Source organism: Poecile atricapillus, chromosome Z (genome assembly GCF_030490865.1).
Source record: "Poecile atricapillus isolate bPoeAtr1 chromosome Z, bPoeAtr1.hap1, whole genome shotgun sequence".
Classification (NCBI taxonomy): domain Eukaryota; kingdom Metazoa; phylum Chordata; class Aves; order Passeriformes; family Paridae; genus Poecile; species Poecile atricapillus.
Window position 1 is genome coordinate 122,157,800 of NC_081289.1, and position 20,953 is coordinate 122,178,752.

The window sequence follows — 20,953 nt, forward strand, 5'->3', positions numbered from 1 at the left end:
TACCAATTCTTGAAGGATTTATTATGTGCCATTTAAAACAGAGAGATTTAAACTAAAACCTTGCAAAGACTTAAACCCCCCATATTTAGCTTTACACCTCCTACATAGTTTCACTGAGGTCAATGAAACTATTCACTGTGGAAAGCTAAGAAGGTGTGTAAATCTCTGTAGCGTTAAACACTTTTCTTGATTATCTCCCAAGGGACTGGAAACAGGGATTGGCAGCTATCAGACACCCAGGGTAAAATGGCAACTTGTGTCATTGAATATTGGCTTAATTAAAAAGCAACAAAATTGTGAAACAATTTTGGCCTTTTCCCCCTAACTTGCAGTGGGTGCTATGTGGCTCTAAACTGCTCCTTTTAATACCTCCAAACAACTGAGATATCCTCATACGTGACTAGGGCACATTTTGACTGTCAAAATAAGTATTTGTAACTTTTTTTCAAAAAGTATTTAGCCCATCTGGGGCTGCTGGGGACGAGTGTATGTGTGCGCGTGTTTGTAATGTTGTCCATACGCGAGGCTTGAAAGCAGACCTGCATGGCTCGCCATGGGGCCGCACCACCGATAATGATCCTTCTTCTCACTCTTTTCCTTATATCCTCCTCCGCTTCCCCCCACCCCAGGCGGGCACAGCCCGGTGGTCGCAGGCGCTTCCTAAGACGCTGCCGAGGAGGGGAAGGGGCTTAGCAGGTCTGGGGACCCCGGAGGCAGCGCGGGGAGCTGGTGGGGGTGACGGGGAGGCGCCGCAGGGGCGGGAGTGGCCGGGGCAGCGCCAGCGGCGGGGGGAGGCGCCGGTGCCGGCGGCGCGGGGCGCGCGGCGCAGGGGCGGCGGCCCCGCAGCCCCGGCGGGCGGGCGGCAGGTGGGAGCGGAGCGGAGCGGAGCGGAGCGGCGGTGCAGCGGGGCGGGGTGGCTGGGAAGGGAAGGGATGGGCTGCGCACCCAGCATCCACGTCTCGCATAGCGGTGTGATATACTGCCGGGACTCGGAGGAGTCCAACTCCCCGCACCAGACCACCACGATCTCGCAGGGCACCACCACCCTGCACGGCCTCTTCGTTAAGACAGACGCGGCCGACTCCATCCCCTCCGTCCTCGCCTACCAGAGCCGGCAGCCGCCGCCCTCCGCCGGCCCCCGCCGCAAGGAGCGCAGGGAGTCCGGCGGCGCCTCCGCCCGGTCCAGGACGCCCCACTGCTGCAGCGTCGAGGCGGAGACCCAGACCAGCAGCTCCAGCGGCAAGGTAAGCGTCCCCGCTCCGGAGGGATCTCCGGCTGTGCTGGTGCGGGTCCCCGCCGGCCGCGGCAGAGGGAGGACGGTGCGCGGAGCCAGCGCCTCCCCCGCCGGAGGATGCTCGGCGGGCGGGATGCAGCTGGCAGGAGCGGTGCCCTGGTGCCCACTGACTCACCGCAGCTGCGGCGGCCGGGCCGGGCCGGGCTGGCACTGCTGCGGGGGGGCCGCCTCGCCTGGAGCTCGCCGGGGGGGAGTAGCAGCCGCCGGGCCCCTCGGGCTCTCCGCCTCTCTCCGCCCCGAGCCCACAGCCTTGGCGAGGCTCCGGGGCACCCTGTGCTGGGTTCGGTCACGCATACCCAGCGAGCGGGGAAAGGGTTTGTTTCGAGCTCTGTGACTGATGGCAGAGAGTGGGAGCCTCTGAGAGAGGCGGAATAGAATCTCCCCTCCGAGTAATTCTCAACTGCAATAAGCCCATACTTGCTGCTGGCTTTACTTCACCCCTTTTTCTTCCCGCCATATCTGGTTAAAATGAGCTGTTGCTGCTAGGCGTGGATGTTCGGCTGAGAACCGAACCGCCGTGATCTGCACACGTATGTCAGTGCACCTTGCTGGTGTTGGGCTGTGGAGATGCTCCTGGAGGAGCGGCGCGGGCTGTGTCTGTAGGGTACCTGGAAGGCTTGGGTCCCCCTCTCAGTGGCTGAGACAGGCACTGCTGCAACCTGCCTGTCAACGTCTTCACTTAAGTTTAGCACTTGAAAAGAGATCACTGCGCTGGATTTTTTTTTCCGTGAGGTTTGTTTGTTTGTTGGTTTTTTAAAATATCAGAGTAGGTTTTTCATGAACTTCCCTGAAAGCCTTTTTAGAAATTAAATTTTGCTTTGTTGTCCTCCTCCAAAGTTTATTAATTAAAAAAAAACCAAAACAGGCCAGTGTCATGGTCCTAGCAGCTCCTTAGATTACTTTTCTGTTGTACTAAGAAAGCAGAATATCATGTCACGAAGTAATCCTTGTATTTTATTAGAATATCAGTAAGAAATTCTGAAGTTATAAAATATTCTTTAATAATTTGCAAATTCAGTAGTCACCTTAAGGAAAACACAAATGGGAGAAACCACAGAAAAATCCCCAAACTCTCCCACAGCCCAATGTCAATTTGTTAGTTCAAATGCTGAGAAATTTGTAGAATTGTCTGTAGTCACATTGATTGCTTTACTCATTCAGTTGAAGAATGTGCATCACCAACTGGGACAAAATTAAAGCATGACTGGAGTAAAGCAATTATTGTATTTCTTGGATTTGTAGATTCATTTATTTTTTTTTTTTACTTGTCAGAGTGTAATTCTTAAGATAAATCATAATTTCTTTTTTAATGCAAAGGAGAGCAAAATCAAAACACTTTCACAATTGTTTTAAGTTGAGAATTAAAAAATAAATTAAAGAATTTGAAAAAAGGGTTTGTTTAGAGTATTTTATTATATGTTTTTACATTATGTGCTGTTACAAACAAATATATTTGCCAACTTTCTAATTATTTAAACTGAATGTATTTCAGATGTTTTTGAACTTCCTGATTGGTATTGTAATGTTTTGGGTTCAACAAGGCCCAGAGCTGGGTCCTGCGCTTGGGTCTCAACAACCCCAGGCAGCTCCACAGGCTGGGGCAGAGTGGCTGGAAAGGACCTGGGGTGCTGGTGGCAGCAGCTGAACATGAGCCAGGCTGTGCCCAGGTGGCCAAGAAGGCCAATGGCATCCTGGCCTGGATCAGCAATGGTGTGGCCAGCAGGAGCAGGGCAGGGATTGTCCCCCTGTCCTGGGCACTGGTGAGGCCACACCTCGAGTGCTGTGTTCAGCTCTGGGCTCTTCACTACAAGACATTGAGAGGCTGGAGGAAGTTCAGGGAAGGGAAACAGAGCTGGTGAAGGGTTGGGAGCACAAGTCCTGTGAAGAACAGCTGAGGGGGCTGGGACTGTGCAGACTGGAGAAAAGGAAGCTCAGAGGGGACCTTCCTGTACTGTACAACTGCCTGAACAGAGTGTAGCCAAGTGGAGGTTGGTATCTTTTCTCAAGCAGCAGGAGACAGGATGAGAGGAAACAGCCTCAAACTGCTCCAGTGGAAGTTCAGGCAAGACATCAGGAAGAATTTCTTCACATAAAGGATTGTCAAGCGTTGGAAAGGACTGCCCAGGAAAGTGATAAAGTCACCATCCCTGGAGTTGTTCAAGAAATGACTGGATGTAGCACTTAGTGCCATGGTCTAGTTGACAAGGTGATGTTATGTCATAAGTTTGATGATCTCAAAAGTCTTTTCCAACCTAATTAATTCTGTGATTCTGTGAAAAGACATCCAAGATCCAATCTTTGACCGATCACCACTCTACCACGGAGAGCATGCCACAAAGTGCCACATCCAATCTTTTCCAACCTAAATGATTCTGTGGTTCAGTGATTATTTTTGGTAGCTTCGCTTCTTTTTAAAAATTTCAAGTTTGTTAGGTGTCTCAGATTTTTTAAGTTATTTAACAACTGTTTCAATTATATAGTATAGATATTTCCACTCTTATAAGAATTAAGATCTGTTTGGGGTTTTTTATTATTTTAAATTAAATTAGGGCTGCCATTCTTACTGCCGGTCCTGGCATGATTTTGTACATCGCATTAAAGTATTGACTAAAACAGGGTTGGATTGTTACAGAACTACCATAAAGGCAAAATAGTATAGTATACTTGATAGATTACAAGAAGTGGAAAAGTGTGGAAACATGCTTCTGCAGTAGTATATGATAACAAGACTTATTTCTATAAATGCTCAAAAGTGAAGAAAAATGTTATGTCATGTTTCAGCTGCTGTAATGCTTGGTTGCATGTGTGAGCTGTATTGGATATTCAATACTGTGTGGCATCACACTGAGGGAAAGAAGGAGGAAGGAGGGGGACATTTGGAGTGATGGTGTTTGTCTTCCCAAGTAGCCACAGCACATGCCCTGCTCTCCTGCGGATGGCTTTACACCTGCCTGTCCGTGGGAAGTGGTGACTTAATTCCTTGTTTTGCTTTGCTCATATGTGCGCCTCTTCCTTTACTTGTTAAAGTGTCAAAATTCCTGAGTTATTTTACTTTTACTCTTCAGATTCTCTCCCCATCCTGTGGGTGGTGGAGTGAGTGAGCAGCTGCCTGGGGCTTAGTTGCCATCTGGGGTTAAAACACCACAAAATCTCATCTGAGTGTATTAGGGGCAAAACCAATATACTGGTCAAATGGCTGTTAGCACTATTATATATTAAAATAATTTCCAGTTGTGTAACTGCTCAAACCACTTAAACCATATTGCTTGGAGTATCTTCATTTTGTTCTTTAGTTGTTTATACAATTAAATATTGCACTACTTACATTTGATCCTGGCTTTATACAATATTTTAAAACTCATCTACACTATGCCATGAAACTAGCATTAAAATAAATCAACCTGTAATAATTTCAACTCTATTCAGTTCAAATAAAGATAAAATAAAAGCCAAACAAACAAAAAAATTATACCGTGTCACTTGAAATATAAGGCTTATCTACACCTTACTTTCAAAGTTTATTTAATCTGTATTCATTTGGTATGAGGTCAGTGTTACAAAAGACAGGTTTTTATTGTTTTCTTCTCCTTTCCTTAATGCAAAGTTCTGAACTGTTCAGAGCATTGAGATGTGTTGGTCCCATCCCGTTCACACTGTAACCATTCAACAGTTTTGGTGGGTGGGTGAGTTTCTTTTGATCTTGAAAGCTTGATAAACAATTATCTACAAGTTGCCTGACAAGCATCTCAAGTGGACTTTTTAAGGATTAGAAAATGCATCTGTACCTTGGTTTGAGAGAGGACCTACAGTTTCTCATGCCCAGCCATATGCTCTATTGTTAAGGTACTTGGGCAGAAGCACTCCATTGAAAAAAAAAAAGACATTCCTTCCCCTTGTACCTTCCTTAACAAACCCAAACAGTGTAATGAAAAGAAAGAGCATTAGTATCTCAAATTCTCCATCAGCTTTGTATGAAGATACAAGACATTTAGCTTCCATCACAGATGCATAACTATGAAGACGCTGACTGTATAATGGTTGCTTGACCCATTGCTCAGTTATTACTAGTTCTGAAGTGCAACTGTGCCAGCTGTTAAGCAGGAAAAAAACAGTTTTTTGGACACTTCCTTGGGGGTTTGAAAATGTAAAAAAAAAATGCTTACCTTATATATGTTTACATCTTTTAATTATGGCCAAATCTTAACCAGAAGTTATGAATAGTTTTGCTTTTCTTGAATATCTTGAGGCTTCAGCATTAATGAAACTTTACAGCAACTCATGTTTAAAACTCATGTTGCTAACATATTAGATGGAAAAAAAACTCCAAATAACTTGCAGTCTTCCATTGATTGCTTTATCATTTTTTTTCTTCATGAAATTACAAGAACAGCAGGTATAATGATTTGGTTCTTCTTATGCTGTATTCTTTGTGAAAGAAAAAGTCCTGTTTATGAACCTCTCTTGATCAGTCACAAGAGGAGTAGGTTTTGACAGTTTTCAGGCTTTTCTGTAGCAAAATAATTATTAGAAGCAAAGCTCATAAATAAGCAAAAATACAGTAGGACAGTATCTCTTACCAGTGTTGGTCTGTGTTAAGTTCCAAGGTAGAAGTGTTGGGATATATCCTTCTCTTCAAAATGCCAAGGACCTAGCTTTTAGATTTTTATTTTTTTTTTAATATGGGGGAATAAGTCAAAGGCTGCAACTGCCAAATACAAAGTGGAGAACATGGAGAAATCCAGCCTCTGAGAGAACTGCATCAGGTCCATAGGTCCTGTAGAAATAAAGTCATAAGTATTGCCTTGATTTCAAATACTGTTGTCTTTCAAGCAGTACCATGTGTAAGAAAACCCAGTGTACTTCTTGCACTTCTGATTTTTTTGAAGCATACTATGGTTTAACTGGCTGCTAGTAAGTTGTTGGCATGTGGAACATGCCAGATGTAAACTTGGAAAATAAACCTCCCAAATCTGTACCTTAGTGTGATGAAGATCCATTTCACAACTCATTAGAACACCTGAGACATAAGACACCTCTTGAACATAGCTGAGGTATGCAGAGTTGGCATAAAAAAATTGAGCAGGCTAAAAAGTGTTGAAATATGTTATAGTGCGGGACCTTGTTAATTTAGGCTAGCTGCTCTCTGAGAGGTGCTGGCCTGAATAGCTCTTACCATATAGAAATGCTCTACTGTAACTAAGTCCAGGCATCTTGAACGAATGCAGTAAAAGGAATTTTGCTGCTCTGTACCTGACTTTTCCATTCCTCCTTCAAATGATGCAGGTAAACTTCAGAAAGCACTGTAGTTATACTCTTAAGCAGTGCTAGACAGGAGAACTGTTACAGAACAGATAAGACCATTTCTTCAGAATATATTAAACCACCTGGCAAAGAGAAGCCTGATGGATGACTTCACACAGAGTCAAACAACATTCTGGACTTCTGAAAGTGCTCTGGCTAATATGCATTTATGTCACTAAATATAAAATGAGCATATGTGTGAGCACACACACATGTATAAGAAAAGAGAATTGCTGAAAGCTTGTAAGACAACAAGCCTCAATCATTTCATCATTGGAATTCAACAGGTCCAGGACCCCTCTAGGTCCTATAGTAAAAATTTGTTTTGGAACTTTGGCTTTCAATGCCCAAAATACCAAGTGGTTTTAAACTGACCACTAGCAGCATCTGTTTTCCACCTTTTACTGTTTGCTATGCACAATTTGTGACTGAGGTTTTATCTTCTGAGGAGTTTTGGTGTGAATCTTTGAACATTTTATCTTCTGTAAATGTAACTTTATTAAAAGTGCCTTTAGTGAACACTGGATGTACCTGTGTGGCTGCTAGAAAATAGCATGTGAAGTATTTTACGGTGCAGCAGAGTTTACCTCTTTTTGGTGAGTCTTGTCAAACCCGGGATTAAATAGCTTAAGGAAATCAACAATCACATTTACTCATGTCAAGATGAAAGTACAGGGCATTGTGAAAAGCAGCCTGTGTGTTTGAAGTGTTTGAGGGCATGAGCGTACAGTAACAACTGCCACCTGATAATCTCTTGTGTAGTACTGTCTCCCTCTGGCACAGATCAGTAGGTGCATTTCTAGTCTTGCAGGGCAGCAACACAACACCTGGCTGTCCCCTTGTTTCTCTGAGGGCATCTTCTCTGGGGCAATCTCACAGGCCATGAAGTAGAACGAGCTCATTCTGCAGGAGCTTCCACAGCTCCCCCAAAACACCAGTGCTATTGGTTTATGAAGCTAGAGTCACCTTTCCCTCTATGTGAGGAAGAAGCACTTTCCAAGATACATTATTAATTCTGAGCTAAGGTAATATTCTGTACAACTTTTTGATTGCAGTGTCTACTCCAGATAACTTTCTTCACTTGGGAGTACCATTATTCCATTTCCTGGTGAACTTTATTTTTCCCTTTCACTTCAGTCATTTGTGTCAACCACAGCCCCATCCTTCAGCATCCAATCATTTACAAACCTCTTTCTCACCCATGTTGTTAGCTGTAAAAGAACAAAATGCATTAGAGACATGCTGTTCCTTTGTATTACCTCTGACTCTTTGAATAGCAAGGTACTCTGGAGAATAGTTTAAATCTCTCTATATCTCTACCCCGTATATCTCTGACTTAGCTATCCATTGCCAAATATTTTGGATCTTGAATATAGAAAGGGTAGGGTTCTGATTTATACTGAGAAACCCCTCAGCTAAATGGCGCTACTTCAGAAACTGTCTCAATATTAAACTCTTAATAATGTGAGTTATTCACTTTGAAAATGCTTATCTAATTTTGGTGTAGATTTAAAATTCATTGACCTTTTGCCCTGGATTCAGACTGCATCTGAAAAGAGCTTTTGCTCCAAAAGGATGGGAAAACTGGACCAACGCAATTGGTTTCATGGCATGGAAGAAGGGAGCAGGAATTGCAAAGATCTACACCTGGACTCCAGCACACTGAATTCACAGACAATGCAACCAAGTGTGTACAGATATTATTAAACCGCTTTTAAATAAGAATTCCAAGGGAATAATGGATAGTTGAGAGACTATCAGTAGGGTCAGTAACATCCACTGATTGAATAGGCAGAATGGAGTTTTGAAGCAATATGGGTATTATAAATCAAGCTATTCAACATCTGTTTGTAAGCCTGGGAGAAACTGCTCACAGCCAGTTTGCATACAGAGCTGCAGCCTGTCAGATTTAATTACAATTCATTTGTTTGTATTTGGAGGAGTGAAGTCTGACTCTTATCTTGTTGTATGCATGTTTTCATTAAGTAGTGATATAGTTACAGGTGGTATACCTGTCAGTGCTGTCAGTAAAAAAAAAAATCAATGCAAATGAATGTGGAATTGGACTTGAGGTCTCTGGTGTTAGCTTGGGAGCTGCTTCCAGCAGTCAACTTTTCCTTTGCTCTTAGGTTAGCCATTTTGCCACAAGGACAGTAAGAGAGGCTTTCCTCTTCCCCTGCTGCAGATTTGGAAGGCTGTGTGAGGTCACTGTGGACTTGAATGTTGTCAATGGCCATTGTTCTCCTGCAGTTATCGTGTCCATTATGAAGTGCAATTTATCAAACCATTGTGCCAGCCAGAAAACCAAGAAACCTCTTTTAGAAAAGGAGAGAGAAAATGAGGCTTCAGTTTTTTGTGTGTGTTCTTTTCCAAAGTTAACCAAATTTCTTCTGAGACCCCAGATTAGGCGTTAATGTGATGACTCAGCTGTTTTCTGGAGAGACACCCAAGCTCAAGTCTCTGTTTTGAAAGAGTCTTAAAAGGTTCTCCCACATGAGTTCTCTTCTTCTGGCCTGTTGGCTATTGTGGGTTTCTCTTTCTCTTGCTTTTAAGATTGCTTCCCTGAAATCCATGCATTCCAAAGAGTCCTGCCTGATGAATCGCTACTTCCTCCTTGTCGCAAAGACAAATCTTTCTTAAACATCTGTTCAATTATAGTGTGAAAAAACAAGATTTCAGAAAGGGTCTGAATATTACATTTCAGAATTAGTCCATTCACATGTGTTAAATATTTGGGGCTGTGTTAATGTTCCAAGGAGTGTTGTGGCTCGTGGAAGAAGTCAGTAAGTCCCAGGTCAAACAACTTGCCATTACTTTGTTTCAGGCTGCTTCATTTTATCTCAAATTGCAGTGTGAAGGAGACTAGGATAGAAAGACAAAAAAGTTAAGATTTCTTTAATTCTCATGGCCACATTGTATTGGTCTGCAGCTGCTGGACAGCGCTTCTTCCCCTTGGAGCTCTGGATGGCAGCCACAGTGTTCTGGTGGAAACCTGGGAAATCTTTGGCTACCTTTGTTCTAAAGACATTGAAAAGGTCAGCTGGAGTACTATGGCGGTGTGGTGGATAATTAGAGAAGAGATGGGTAAAGTGAAGATATGGGCTAAGCAGGTGAGGTATCACTGCTCAAGTGGGAAAAAAGTGTTCAATCTGGCCTAAGCTGGTGTGGTTGTGGATGGGTCCTGTCTAATGGGCTGGAGGAGATCAGGGCAGAGACATGCCAAAGCAAATGACACTTAAGGGGCATGTGGGTAGAGAGGTGTTTTGGGGGAAAATAAAAGTCTTTTCTTGGTGGCACAGGATGTCTTTGACAATTAGGTGTCGTGAGGAGATGTGATGTCTGAATCTAGAGATTTCTGTCCAAATCTTATAGCTGCACAACAAAAATGAATCTTACCATTCAGTGCTGCTGCAAGCAGTATCTAGGAATTGCCTAGGTGATGTTCTGTGTACAAAACTGTAGTAATGTATCCACTGCTGCCTGAAGTCACTTGATAGTCTGTGCTCATCTCCGTTTTATTAATGAGCCCATCACAATTGCAGAGGACTCCTTCTACATCTTGTAATTAAACATTTGAAAGCAAGAGAGAAGTATCTAATATTTGTGTAGACAAACTGAAGATCACTAACCACCTGTTTTCTGAAGAAAGCTTTGACAAAAGAGGAGCCAAAGGTATTCTTCCCAAAACCAAAATTACAACAACAAAATCATACCAAAACAAAATGAGTAAACACTAAGAATCAAAATTATTCTAATATGGTGATACTACAGGTATAACTGGTTTTAGTATAACTTCTGTGATAACTTTGTTAAATGGCAGCATGCACTCCTGTATTGCCATCCCAATCAAGAGCGAATTCACACAGTGTGTTAGCTCTGTGAGTCTGGTGCATGGGAATAATTTAACCTTAGTGGTAGTTTTTTCTTTCAAACGTGACTTTTTATAAATGTTGTCATTTTGTTTGGTGGGATTTTTTTCATTTCAGTGTGACAGAGCTTTTACTACTCTAGTCCTTCAGGTGAGGTTGGACTGATAAACAACTGCATTTTTGTTTCCTCACACCATTAGTGGGTGAAAAACAATGTATATTGATAGATTTATTTAAGGCTCACACTCAAGACAAGAGTTGTGCAAATCTAAAATGCAATGTATTTTGAATGTCATCATTTTAGGTTAGATTCTGTGCCTCCTGGTGGTGCAGATGTCAGACCTTTTCTTTCAGGTATGAAAGTAAAATATAAAATTATTGAGAACAGAAAAACTAGTGGGACTGATGAGTATTACACTCAACCAGAATGTGTGTCTGTTCGCAGATACACATTAACAAGAACAGCTGATGCACATAGAGATAGATCTCTTTTGGCCCTCTGGCATTTTAGTGGCTTAGAGTCTATCCATGTACTTATCCATTCAGTTCAAAGAGTTCAGTAATGAACTGTCTTCAAAGAAGGGAATCTTTTTCATGGGTTCCACTGCATTTATACAAGAGGCTATTTTTAGATGAAGAAATTTTTTTCCCTTTTGGAGCTATACGACATCTGTGACCTCACCTTAGATTTGAAAAATCTGCTGTGCTGGAAGTAACTCCTTTAAGGCCATCCTCTCATGTTTACTTTATGGTTATTTTTCATTTAGTTGCAAATATCTGCAGGCCTGAAGATAGTTGAAAACTAAAAATGACACTGTATTTCTGTGGCTCACAGGTGAAGTCTTGTCTGAGAATACTGGTTTCCTGCATGGTCGATGCAGACGATTGCCCATCAAAGGGCTTAATCTTAAAACCCTAAATCGTCTGAATTTTTTGTGTATCATTTCCTATCACTGAAGAAAGAGAAGCATTTTATTTCAAAATCTAATGAAAGAGCTTAAAATACAGGTTTGCTGTACAGAACAGTGTTTAATGATAAAACATAAAAACTTGATAGAATTTTGCACTTCCAGCCCCAGTGCAGAAATGTGAAATGCATACGTATAGTCCAGTAGTGCAAATTCAGAAGTCACCACTCCATAGGTTAGAATGCAAATCTTGCATCTGGAAAGACTCCACTGACATCAGTGAGATGATGATCTGGCTTATTTTAGATAGACAGTGGGCAAAAGGCTATTCAAATTTTCTGAAAATTTCCCCACATTTTTAATTCAATAGAAATAAATGACTGGGCTGTAATACATTCTCTTGTGGTTAAGGGGCTAACAGGGATCAAAAGAGCAGGAGTTATACCTCCAGCACAGCCCTCAGCTATTTTGGCTGTAGTTGGGCTGTGCAGTGCTGCTCCTCCAAATGGCTTCTTCCTAACTCTCCCTGATAACTGTTCAACATTTCTTGGTGGGTGAAGGAGGTAGTGGTAGGGCATTGATGCAGCATACAAGATTTGCATCACTTGGAGATGTCAGCAGTCCGTCCTTTAGTTGATCTGCCACTCTCCCTGTCGCAGGATTTTTATTTTCACCTGTTCTTTCAGCATAGGATCACTGAAGAAGTGATCACATAGGAAGATGATAGTCTGCCTTCTTTGAACAATTGGAGATTCTTTTGTATGTTTGTACATACACTTGCTGTATTCTTAATCTGCAGGTTGTGTGAGCCATCTGCTGGCATCTTTCCTGCAGTTTTTGTTGATTTTATTCCCAAAATACATTTTATTCATTTTATTGCCCTGCTCCTTGCCCTTTTGAACAGTTGCAGAGGTATTGCCATTTCTGAAAATTGAATCAAAGTAGGATACATTTAAATGTGTGGATTTCTTGGTTCTTTCTGGTCACAGTTCACAGCCTGCTTTTACCAGCTGCTAAATATCTTCTATCATTCTTCCTCACTCCAAAGGAGAGCTGTTTTTTGTCTTTTCCAAGTATTGTCTAAACTGATTAGTATCTGACAATGTAGGTGTATCTTCTTTTTTGCTATCAATATGCATGCAATGGACAGGAAAATATCATGGCATAAATGTGTGACACAAAAAAGGACCATAATCACAGGATTAAGCATGAAACAGGGAAGAGCCTTCTGTGCATCTTCTCTAACCTCCTTTCAAACTTTTTCTACTTGCCTGCTTAAAAATTCACTCAGCAACTGACTCGTATGCTAATGGAAAGTTAGTGAGAATTGGATTTTCTCTGTACTTGAAAATTCTGCTTCAACAAGAGAAATATTTCAAGGACAAAATTCTGGAAAAATGTTTCATGTAAATTAGAACTTACTATAGTCAATTTGAGATTCTGGTTATATTTTGATAAAAATTTCACCTGTTTTACTGTTTCTTCAAAAGGTTTTATTTCTAATACATTAATGTCTTCTATCAGCTGGGAGGATCCAGATGAAAAATTTCTCACTGTCTGGAACTGCTACCCTCACTTCATGCTGCAGTGCGGAGGTCCGAAGGCATGTTACCATAGAGATACCCACAGTAGTTTTAAACCAACTTTAGGTTACTAAAGCTTGAGTGCCAGTGATCACTGCAACATCAGCTGCCAAATGCACACTGTCAGGTTGGATGTAGGCTTCAGCAGCTGGCTGAACTACAGCCTAACTACAGCACAGTGGTGTTCCTTTCGGAGGCTGGAAGCATAGGACTGCGACCTTACAGCTCTTGTTGAGATACAACCACTCGTGTATTAGGGGACCTGACCAGGTGCATAAGCACCTCAGTTGTGCTGCTATTGTTAGGGAGAAGTAGGTGGCCTTGAACAAGTAGATCAGGTCTAAAAAGGCCCCAGTGTCTGCCCAAATGGAATTGCAGTGCTTGCTGCTCTTCCTCCTTGTTTGGTAACTGACGTGTTGTTTTATTTTTTTTAGTTTTTGTGATGATGTATTTCACATCTTGGCTAGAGGTTGAACTGTTAGATCAATATTCCAGGTGAAAAATAAAATGAGTGATTATTTACTCATCTCACCATCAGCCATTACATCTCCTATGTAGCTACAGATTCATCTCCACTGCATGTTTAATGCTTGCAGATGTGTTCAGTGAGCACATACGGAAGTGGAAGTTCATTCCCTTTTGAAGAAAAAGATGCAGTAGAGCTCTAAGGTGAAGAATTTAGCAATCAATCTTTAAATAAATAAATTTCTTATTTGATGTGCTTCTGATCTAAAATCAGCCAAAAAAAAATACTAAGCAAGGTGGATGGGCTGGTAGTGTTGTCATTATGTTTATTTTCATGGAGAACCTAGCCTTATGAGACAGCACATGGATGAAATACTTTCCTGATACTGCTAGCAGTGATGGAAGAGTAAAGTGTACGACAGTGAGTCCTGTGTGTTCTGCTGTACTTATAAATACATGAAGATGCCTGTGCTGCTTCATGTTGTATACATTACAGTGAGAAGAAATAATCTCAACCAGAAGCACCTGCAAGTCTACCTGTAAGAAGCAACATAGACAATCATTAAACCAAGCCATCTTAAATAAGATGGGCACTCTTGCAGCTGTTCATTTCCTCAGAATCAGTATTTAAAGTAGAAGTAAATCATGCTTATAAATCCTTTTGAATTAGAGTGTATTTATCCTATTTGTACAGTCACGGGCTCTTCACGAGTGTTCCAAGGATAATAGGAAAATTTGCGATGGGTACCAGTGAAATTACTGTGTTCATAGTATAATCTAGTTACTTGAACCTGTGTAAAGACTGTGCAAACCTGTGACTATACCTGTGTAAATACTGCACTTCTTGGCAAGTGTCTCATGCAACTAAGAAAACTCAAAGTAACTGGCATGCATGAGAAATGCAGGCATAGTTTTTATTTGCTGTGAACATAGGTAAGGCTTCTTCATTACCCTAATGTGGTAACATGAGCAATAACTACAAAATTATTGCATTTTATTACATGCAGAAGTAGGGTAAACAACTCTTTTATGATCTGATGTAGGAAGAGTTTGAAATTTCAGTGTCCCAAGCTTTGAGATGATGAAATGTCTTTCATGCTGTGCCTACTGCCTCCCCAGAGAACACTGGCTGTGGAGACAGTTTCTGCTTTGAGATGAGGATTCCTGCACCACTGCAAAGATTGTCTCAGTTGACCAAGTGGGAGCAGACTCCCTTGGCTGGAAGGGTAGTTTCCAATGCACAGATGAAGATCCCACTCCCAAGAAAAATAGGAACTGTGCCTAGGCTTGCTTTTAGATTGCCTTTGTAAACTTCCAAATATATATTTCTTAGCTTTCTCATGGTAAGTGTTTTGAGGCAATCATATTTTGAATGTGGTAAATAATTTAAAAATACCTCTGCATACATCATGATTGAAATTAAAATACAAGATTAGATAATGACTTTTTTTTTTAATGGCAAGGTATATTTTTGAGGGCTGTTTTAATGAAGTTAAATATAAAAAAGCCAGTTAATACAAATTCATTTAATTGAAACTTTTTATGGGACAAACTGTATCTACAAATATGTGTGTCTCTGCTGGAAGCTGCAACAGGAATTGAAACACAAGAAACTTCTATAACATGAAATATTAAGTATAAGCCAGCACTTCAGACTTCTTTGGGGAAAATGCATTTTTCAGCACTTTGTTTGTATTCAGTACACATTTTTTTAAAAAATTGATGCTGAAATGGGTCATCAGTGCATGCTTCTATAAACTCTCCATAGTTCTCATCACTGGCAAAATTACTTCTCACCTTCTTTCTCATCTTTCTGCTAACCTTAGTGGGGGCTCTTTTGCTGAGACCTCCACTTGTCTCCTAGAGTACACAAGGCAAATCCCCATCTCAGAGCAGATCTCTTGGCATGATAAATACGCCACACTCACTGTAAAATTGCTTTTAAGTCTGTCAGAGCTGTTGTCTCTGACCTACTGCAGATTCATACCTACTGCAGTGTTGTGTCAAGGCCACTTGTTTTTTAGAGTACACAAGGCAAATTCCCATTTCAGAACAGATCTCTCTGTATGGTAAGTACACCATGCTGACTGTAAAATTGCCTTTAAGACTATCAGAGCTGTTGTCTCGTATCTGTTGTGGATTCGGGGTATGTTGATTCACACCAGCTTTGAAAATATGACTTTATCTACCTAGAGGACTTAAAAATGTCTTTGCTTTATTTTTAATGAGAGTTTTCTGAATAATCTGTATCTGTTACATGGTGGCCACTATGAAAAACATAATGACTGCAAATTACAGAATGTGTCAGACTGTGCTGTGCTTCTCAGCTATATATAAAAAAGGAGGTAGTGTTCCATGGTGCACATAGCATGAGTTCTCAGCAACAGTACAAAAATAAGTAAAAGAACATTTTTTGGGAGGATTAATAAGTAAAAAAATTGCTCCTGTGTATTTTGGAAAAGTCTAAGGCTTTTAGTAGGGAATAGATGTGGGATGCAGTCACACATGCTTATGCTGGTCTGGTACAAATTATCCTGTGTTGACCATTCTCAGAGATGTGATGTTAGTTTGGTGGCTTGATATGACCCTCTGCAGCTGTTATGTCTTTGCAATCCTGATCTTCATTGAAGCCTGACTTAGCAAAATATTTAAGGGCACAAGTAGAACCATCCAGCTTGACTGGAAAAACCAGAGCACCCGTTTGACTTAACATTTTCACAGGGTCATTACACCCAGAAGAAGTCTAAAACAGCCTTGGGGTGGTTATGACCCGTGTCTGGCAGCAAAATTTGGAGCAGTTGGTTAGCTCCATGCCGTTGAGGTCTAAAAGGGAAAAGTGGTATTTCTCCAAGGACTGCATATGTGAAAATTCATTGTTTTAGTAATTTTATATGGATCTGAAAATTTGAGGTCTAAATTCTGTAGTGATGTAATTAGTAGTAATGATATATTTCCAGTGCCACGATTGAAAGGGTATGGGGTGCTCTTGTGTTAGTCAGTGTGAGGATCCAGCAATCTGCATTACCACTTCATCACAGGGTTTCTTCTACAGGTGGGACTAGAGAGCAAGTCACAGTGTTCTATGTGTGCCCAGAAATGAACTTTTTATGTTCCTTGACTGTAACAATTACAGACATTTTGCTACAGAGGAAGAGGTCTTCCAGCCCAATGTCTCTTATTTGCTCTTGGGAAAGCATTTGATCTTTAACAGTAACTTGTTATGTGAAGTGAAATGTAATTTCTGAACTCTTGGATCAGAGAGCTGACCCTTGCAATTGTCAGAAGCCACCTCCTGTATCTCCTTCGGTTTCATCAAAGCCTTGAGAAAGTTTATTTCTGGTCTTCTCTGATTTACTGATGGGAGTCCTTAGCTGTCATCTCTGCTTTTTCTGATGTATTCAGCTACGAAGCTTCTAACAGATAGCAACATAGCTCTTTTTATTGTTTGAATGTCATCTCATTTCTATGACTCCTGCAGTCAAGGTTCTCTTCTACCCTACCTATGTTGCAGTTTTTGTTTCTCCTCCAGTTTTTTAATAACTTTGCCTGTGACATTCCTACAAGCCCTTTTCAGTAGTCTTGAACAGATAAATAAACAAATTTATTAAATGATCTTTCTCCTGAAAATCATATTTATGATTATATACGTTTTTACATTTTTCTATATTTTATAAATATTAAATATGATTTTATCTGCACTCATTTTAGAGTGACCACATGTTTTATAAAATGATACTGTATTGCATCATTTGTTCAATATAACTCAATGTTTTTGTTCTTCCATAGAACTCTGTCACAGAGTGACGTAGAGTAGCATGAGTGGCCTGAATGCCACTTCACCTGCTCTCTTGGCAACTCATTTCCCCCAGTTTATGACAATCAAATATTTCTTAACTTCTTTGAACACTGAATGGGACCCAGTAAAAAACCTACAAAAGTTTGTACTTTTACTTATTACTAGTGACATGCACTAGTAATAAGTACAATATTAACAGGAAATACAACATATTTTCCTGAGAGTGCCCCCAAAGACAGCTGTAAAATAAAGAGATGTATGAGAGAGATATATAACAGAAAACTCAGCAATAGATTTTTCTGTTGTGTTCTCATGGGCTGTAGTGTAACAGTGTGAATAATTTACGCCTAAGCATCTATTCATTGGAGTTGTACATGATACAGGGTCTAATCCACTGAAGCGAAGACATCATGTCTTATAAAATCTGTATTGGTGAAAATGTTTGTGAATTGAATCTAAAATATTTTAAGGCATTCAAAAACTGGATTTCTTAATAAGGGTGGTTGGAAAGTGTCAGGCTTCTGGGGTTCTTAATTAGGGTGGCTGGAAAGTGCCAGGCTTTTAATGTCCATGTGATGTCTCCTCTTGGAAAGGAGATTAATATTCTTCCACAGTTCATGATATGTATATAGTTCCTGTTTCTTAATAAGGGCTTAATTCAGTGAAGTCCTGAACATTTGGGTTATGCTGCCTTTAACTGTACAAGAAGACCTTTTTGTCCCCAGAAATCTTGCTCATAAAATAGAATTAAATAATTGCTGAGCTGAGTTCAGCTTCTGCAATATAAGGTACATTGAAACTAGGCAATTGCAACTCTTCTTTGGGGAGAGAAAGTTTGGCAGTTAATATTGCACGCAGCAGACAGAACTTCTGCTTTTAATTCTTAAGGGTGGAAGTTCATTCTATGCATGTGCAGAAGCCATGGAAGAAAATTGATCGCCAAGACATTTGCAAGAGGGCTGTGCTTCACTGTGTCCACAGAGTATAACAGTATAATTTTTTTATCTTCTCAGTAATGTGTTGGTGGTAAGTTGCATAATTATATCCTCATGATGGACAATCCTAATGGTGGGCAGAAATTACTATATTGTGTTCAAATAGATGTCAGTACATAAAAACTGGAGTAGCAGTAAGAGGTCTCTGTAGAACATTTGCATGAGTCTTGTAATGCTGGGTCTGAAACCTGGCACTTAATTTAATGGTGCTTCTCCTTGGTAGGACTGGAACAAAATGTCCAAAGAAAACTTTTTCCAGAAAGCTTTTAATTTCACACACACACACTGTGTAAGTAGTGATGAGTAATACCAAAATTATTATTGCTTATTGCATAAGTAATAATTTGCACTTGTTCAGCAGACCAGGTGAAGGTCTATTGTTATGCCTTCTTTCCATGCTTTAGCAGAGCTCTTTTGGATCGCAAAAGTTCAACCCTAAAATCAGATGCGGATCCTATCTACATTTATATGAATAGAATAATGGCAGTCAAATTTTCATGGCTTCATTCAAGTTTGTAGGAGTGGGTAACTAAGTTTCATCAGAGTATTTCTTGCTCCTTCAAGGTATGAATTCTTAAGGTACATCCAATACTTGCTTCTCTGTTGATATGAGTTAGAGCTTCCCCTTTCTCTACCACTTCATATATGTCACTTATACCTACCTTGTATAAATACACCTTCTACTCTTCCTCACTCTTCATCTTTGTTTTGGTAGGGCTTATAGGATCAGTCAGCCCATGTGCCCTGTAATAAAAGTGAGAGGTGATCTTTGTCTTTGGGAATTGTAAAATAAGTGAGACAACCTTTGTAAACACTTTACTCTTGAATGATAAAACACAGAGGGTGGAAATGCTGGGTTTGGGTAACTTCTGTGTGGCTTAGTTTGATGACTCACGAGTGGGCAAGGCAATGTGCATATCACAGAGTGTGATATCTGGATATCAGTCTTGGAGTATTTGAGACATGACTGCTGCTGTCTGGATTAGCTGCAGTGCCTTTGTCAAAACTAAAATAGAAACTGGAACTGAATTAAATGTGATCATGAATTATTCAGACAGCATGAGAGCCTTGGAGCTGTTTATTTTGATGAGAATTTGGCTTTGATTTTCGTTGTCTGCACAATTTTTAGTGTGAGACATGGCACATACTTTCATGTTGATAATTTGTAGCTTCACAATAACAGACAGTACAAAGCTGAAGGCTTTGTTACAGGAGAAAGCATCATTCGTGATACTTGAGATGGTAGGGTCTGTTATGGGAATAATTCTATTTGTGGGTTTCTAACGAAAGGATCAATGGTAAAACAGTTAATTTTTATATATATTTGAATACTGGTTTTGGATTTTAAAGTCATTGTTAACTGTAATGGGAAAAGCATGGTAACAGGTGTCTGTTATCCTATAAACTTGAGAAGATATAGTTTTTGTTTTATTGGTGTTTGTGCTGTGAATTTGCAATTTGGAGTGTTGTTGGGTTTTGTATTTTTGTGGAGGTTTGGAGATTTTTTTAATAGAGTTCCTAGGCACAGTTCTAAGACGCATCTTGTGGATGGTAAAGTTTTAATCAAAAGCCAAACTAGTTGTTTTCAGCTTCCATCTCCCAAACTCAACAGTCAAGATAGAAGTGCTGCAAAACAAATGCTGTCTGACAGTATGAAGGAGCAGGGAGGAGAGAACATTATGTTTTCAAAGGACATATATCTGTCCTTTATGTACAATGCCCTGTTCTTTACTGGAGATTATTTTGGTATTTTTGCAAAATGTAGATCAAAGTTCAATGCTGAGGTTTTTTTCTAACTGCAAGACAATTCAGAAAACTTGAATAAATGACTCACTCTCATCAGAACATGCTTGTTCTGGGTTTTGTCAGGGTTTTTTTGGCTTTTTTTCTTTTTTATTCCAGAAGAGGAATATGGTGTTTTATAGAGGTTTTAGTCTGAAATAGTATGTAGGTGGCTTTCAGGAGCTGGCAAAAAAAGATAGGAACAGACCACTTTGAACCAGGAAAAAATTCCTTCCAGCATTTCCCACCCAAGAGAAGTAAGAGGAGGTAATACAAAGCCAAGACTGTAATGGTGACATCCATCATGCATCTCTGAAGGAGCAGCCTAGGGTTGATGTTGAAATCTAGCAGCATGTACAGTGAATAGTCTTGGAGAAATGGTAAAACAAAACCACACGTGCTGGTTTTGCACAGCCTGGTTTTTGGTACGGGGGGGCACAGCTGTGGCTTCTGTGAGAAGCTGCTAGAAGCTTCCACCATCTCTGGCAGAACCAATCCCTGATGACTCTGGGGATGGATGTGCTGCTGGCCAAAGCTGAGACAATTAGAGATGTTGGTAATGCCTCTGTGATAACAGATTTAAGATTAAATCAAAGCAAAAGTAGTGTCAAAGTTTTAATTCCAGCCAGAGAAGAGGAGGAGGTGAGAACATGTGAGGAGAACAACATGGAGACACCAAGGTCAGTGGAGAAGGAGGAGAGGAGGTGCTCCAGGTGCTGGAGCCAAGATTCCTCTGCAGGCTGTGGTGAGACCATGGTGAAGCGGCTGTGCCCCTGCAGCCCATGGGGATCCACAGGGGATGCAGAGACCCACCTGTAGCCCCTGGGGAAGATGCCCGTGCCAGAGAGGGTGGATGCCTGGAGGAGGCTGTGGTCCTGTGGAAGACTCGATGGAGAGAGGGGGCCCTGCTTCCAGGCTGGAGCAGCCTGTCCTTGGAGGGCTGCACCCCATGGAAGGGTG

The 20,953-nt window shown here is 40.9% G+C and overlaps 1 protein-coding gene across 9 annotated transcripts in view; it reads left to right on the forward strand.

Moving 5' to 3' along the window:
• The first annotated feature begins 932 nt into the window (after positions 1-932).
• The window catches only part of PDE8B (phosphodiesterase 8B), a 72,658-nt gene continuing 52,637 nt past the window's right edge, over positions 933-20,953 (forward strand). For 6 of the 9 annotated variants that reach the window (XM_058865229.1, XM_058865235.1, XM_058865230.1 and 3 more), the window contains exons 1-2: positions 933-1,244; positions 5,685-5,687. In XM_058865229.1, coding sequence (XP_058721212.1) covers positions 933-1,244; positions 5,685-5,687 — 315 coding nt within the window. The remainder of the gene's footprint in view (positions 1,245-5,684; positions 5,688-20,953) is intronic. The other 3 variants (XM_058865228.1, XM_058865236.1, XM_058865231.1) reach the window with 1 other exon arrangement.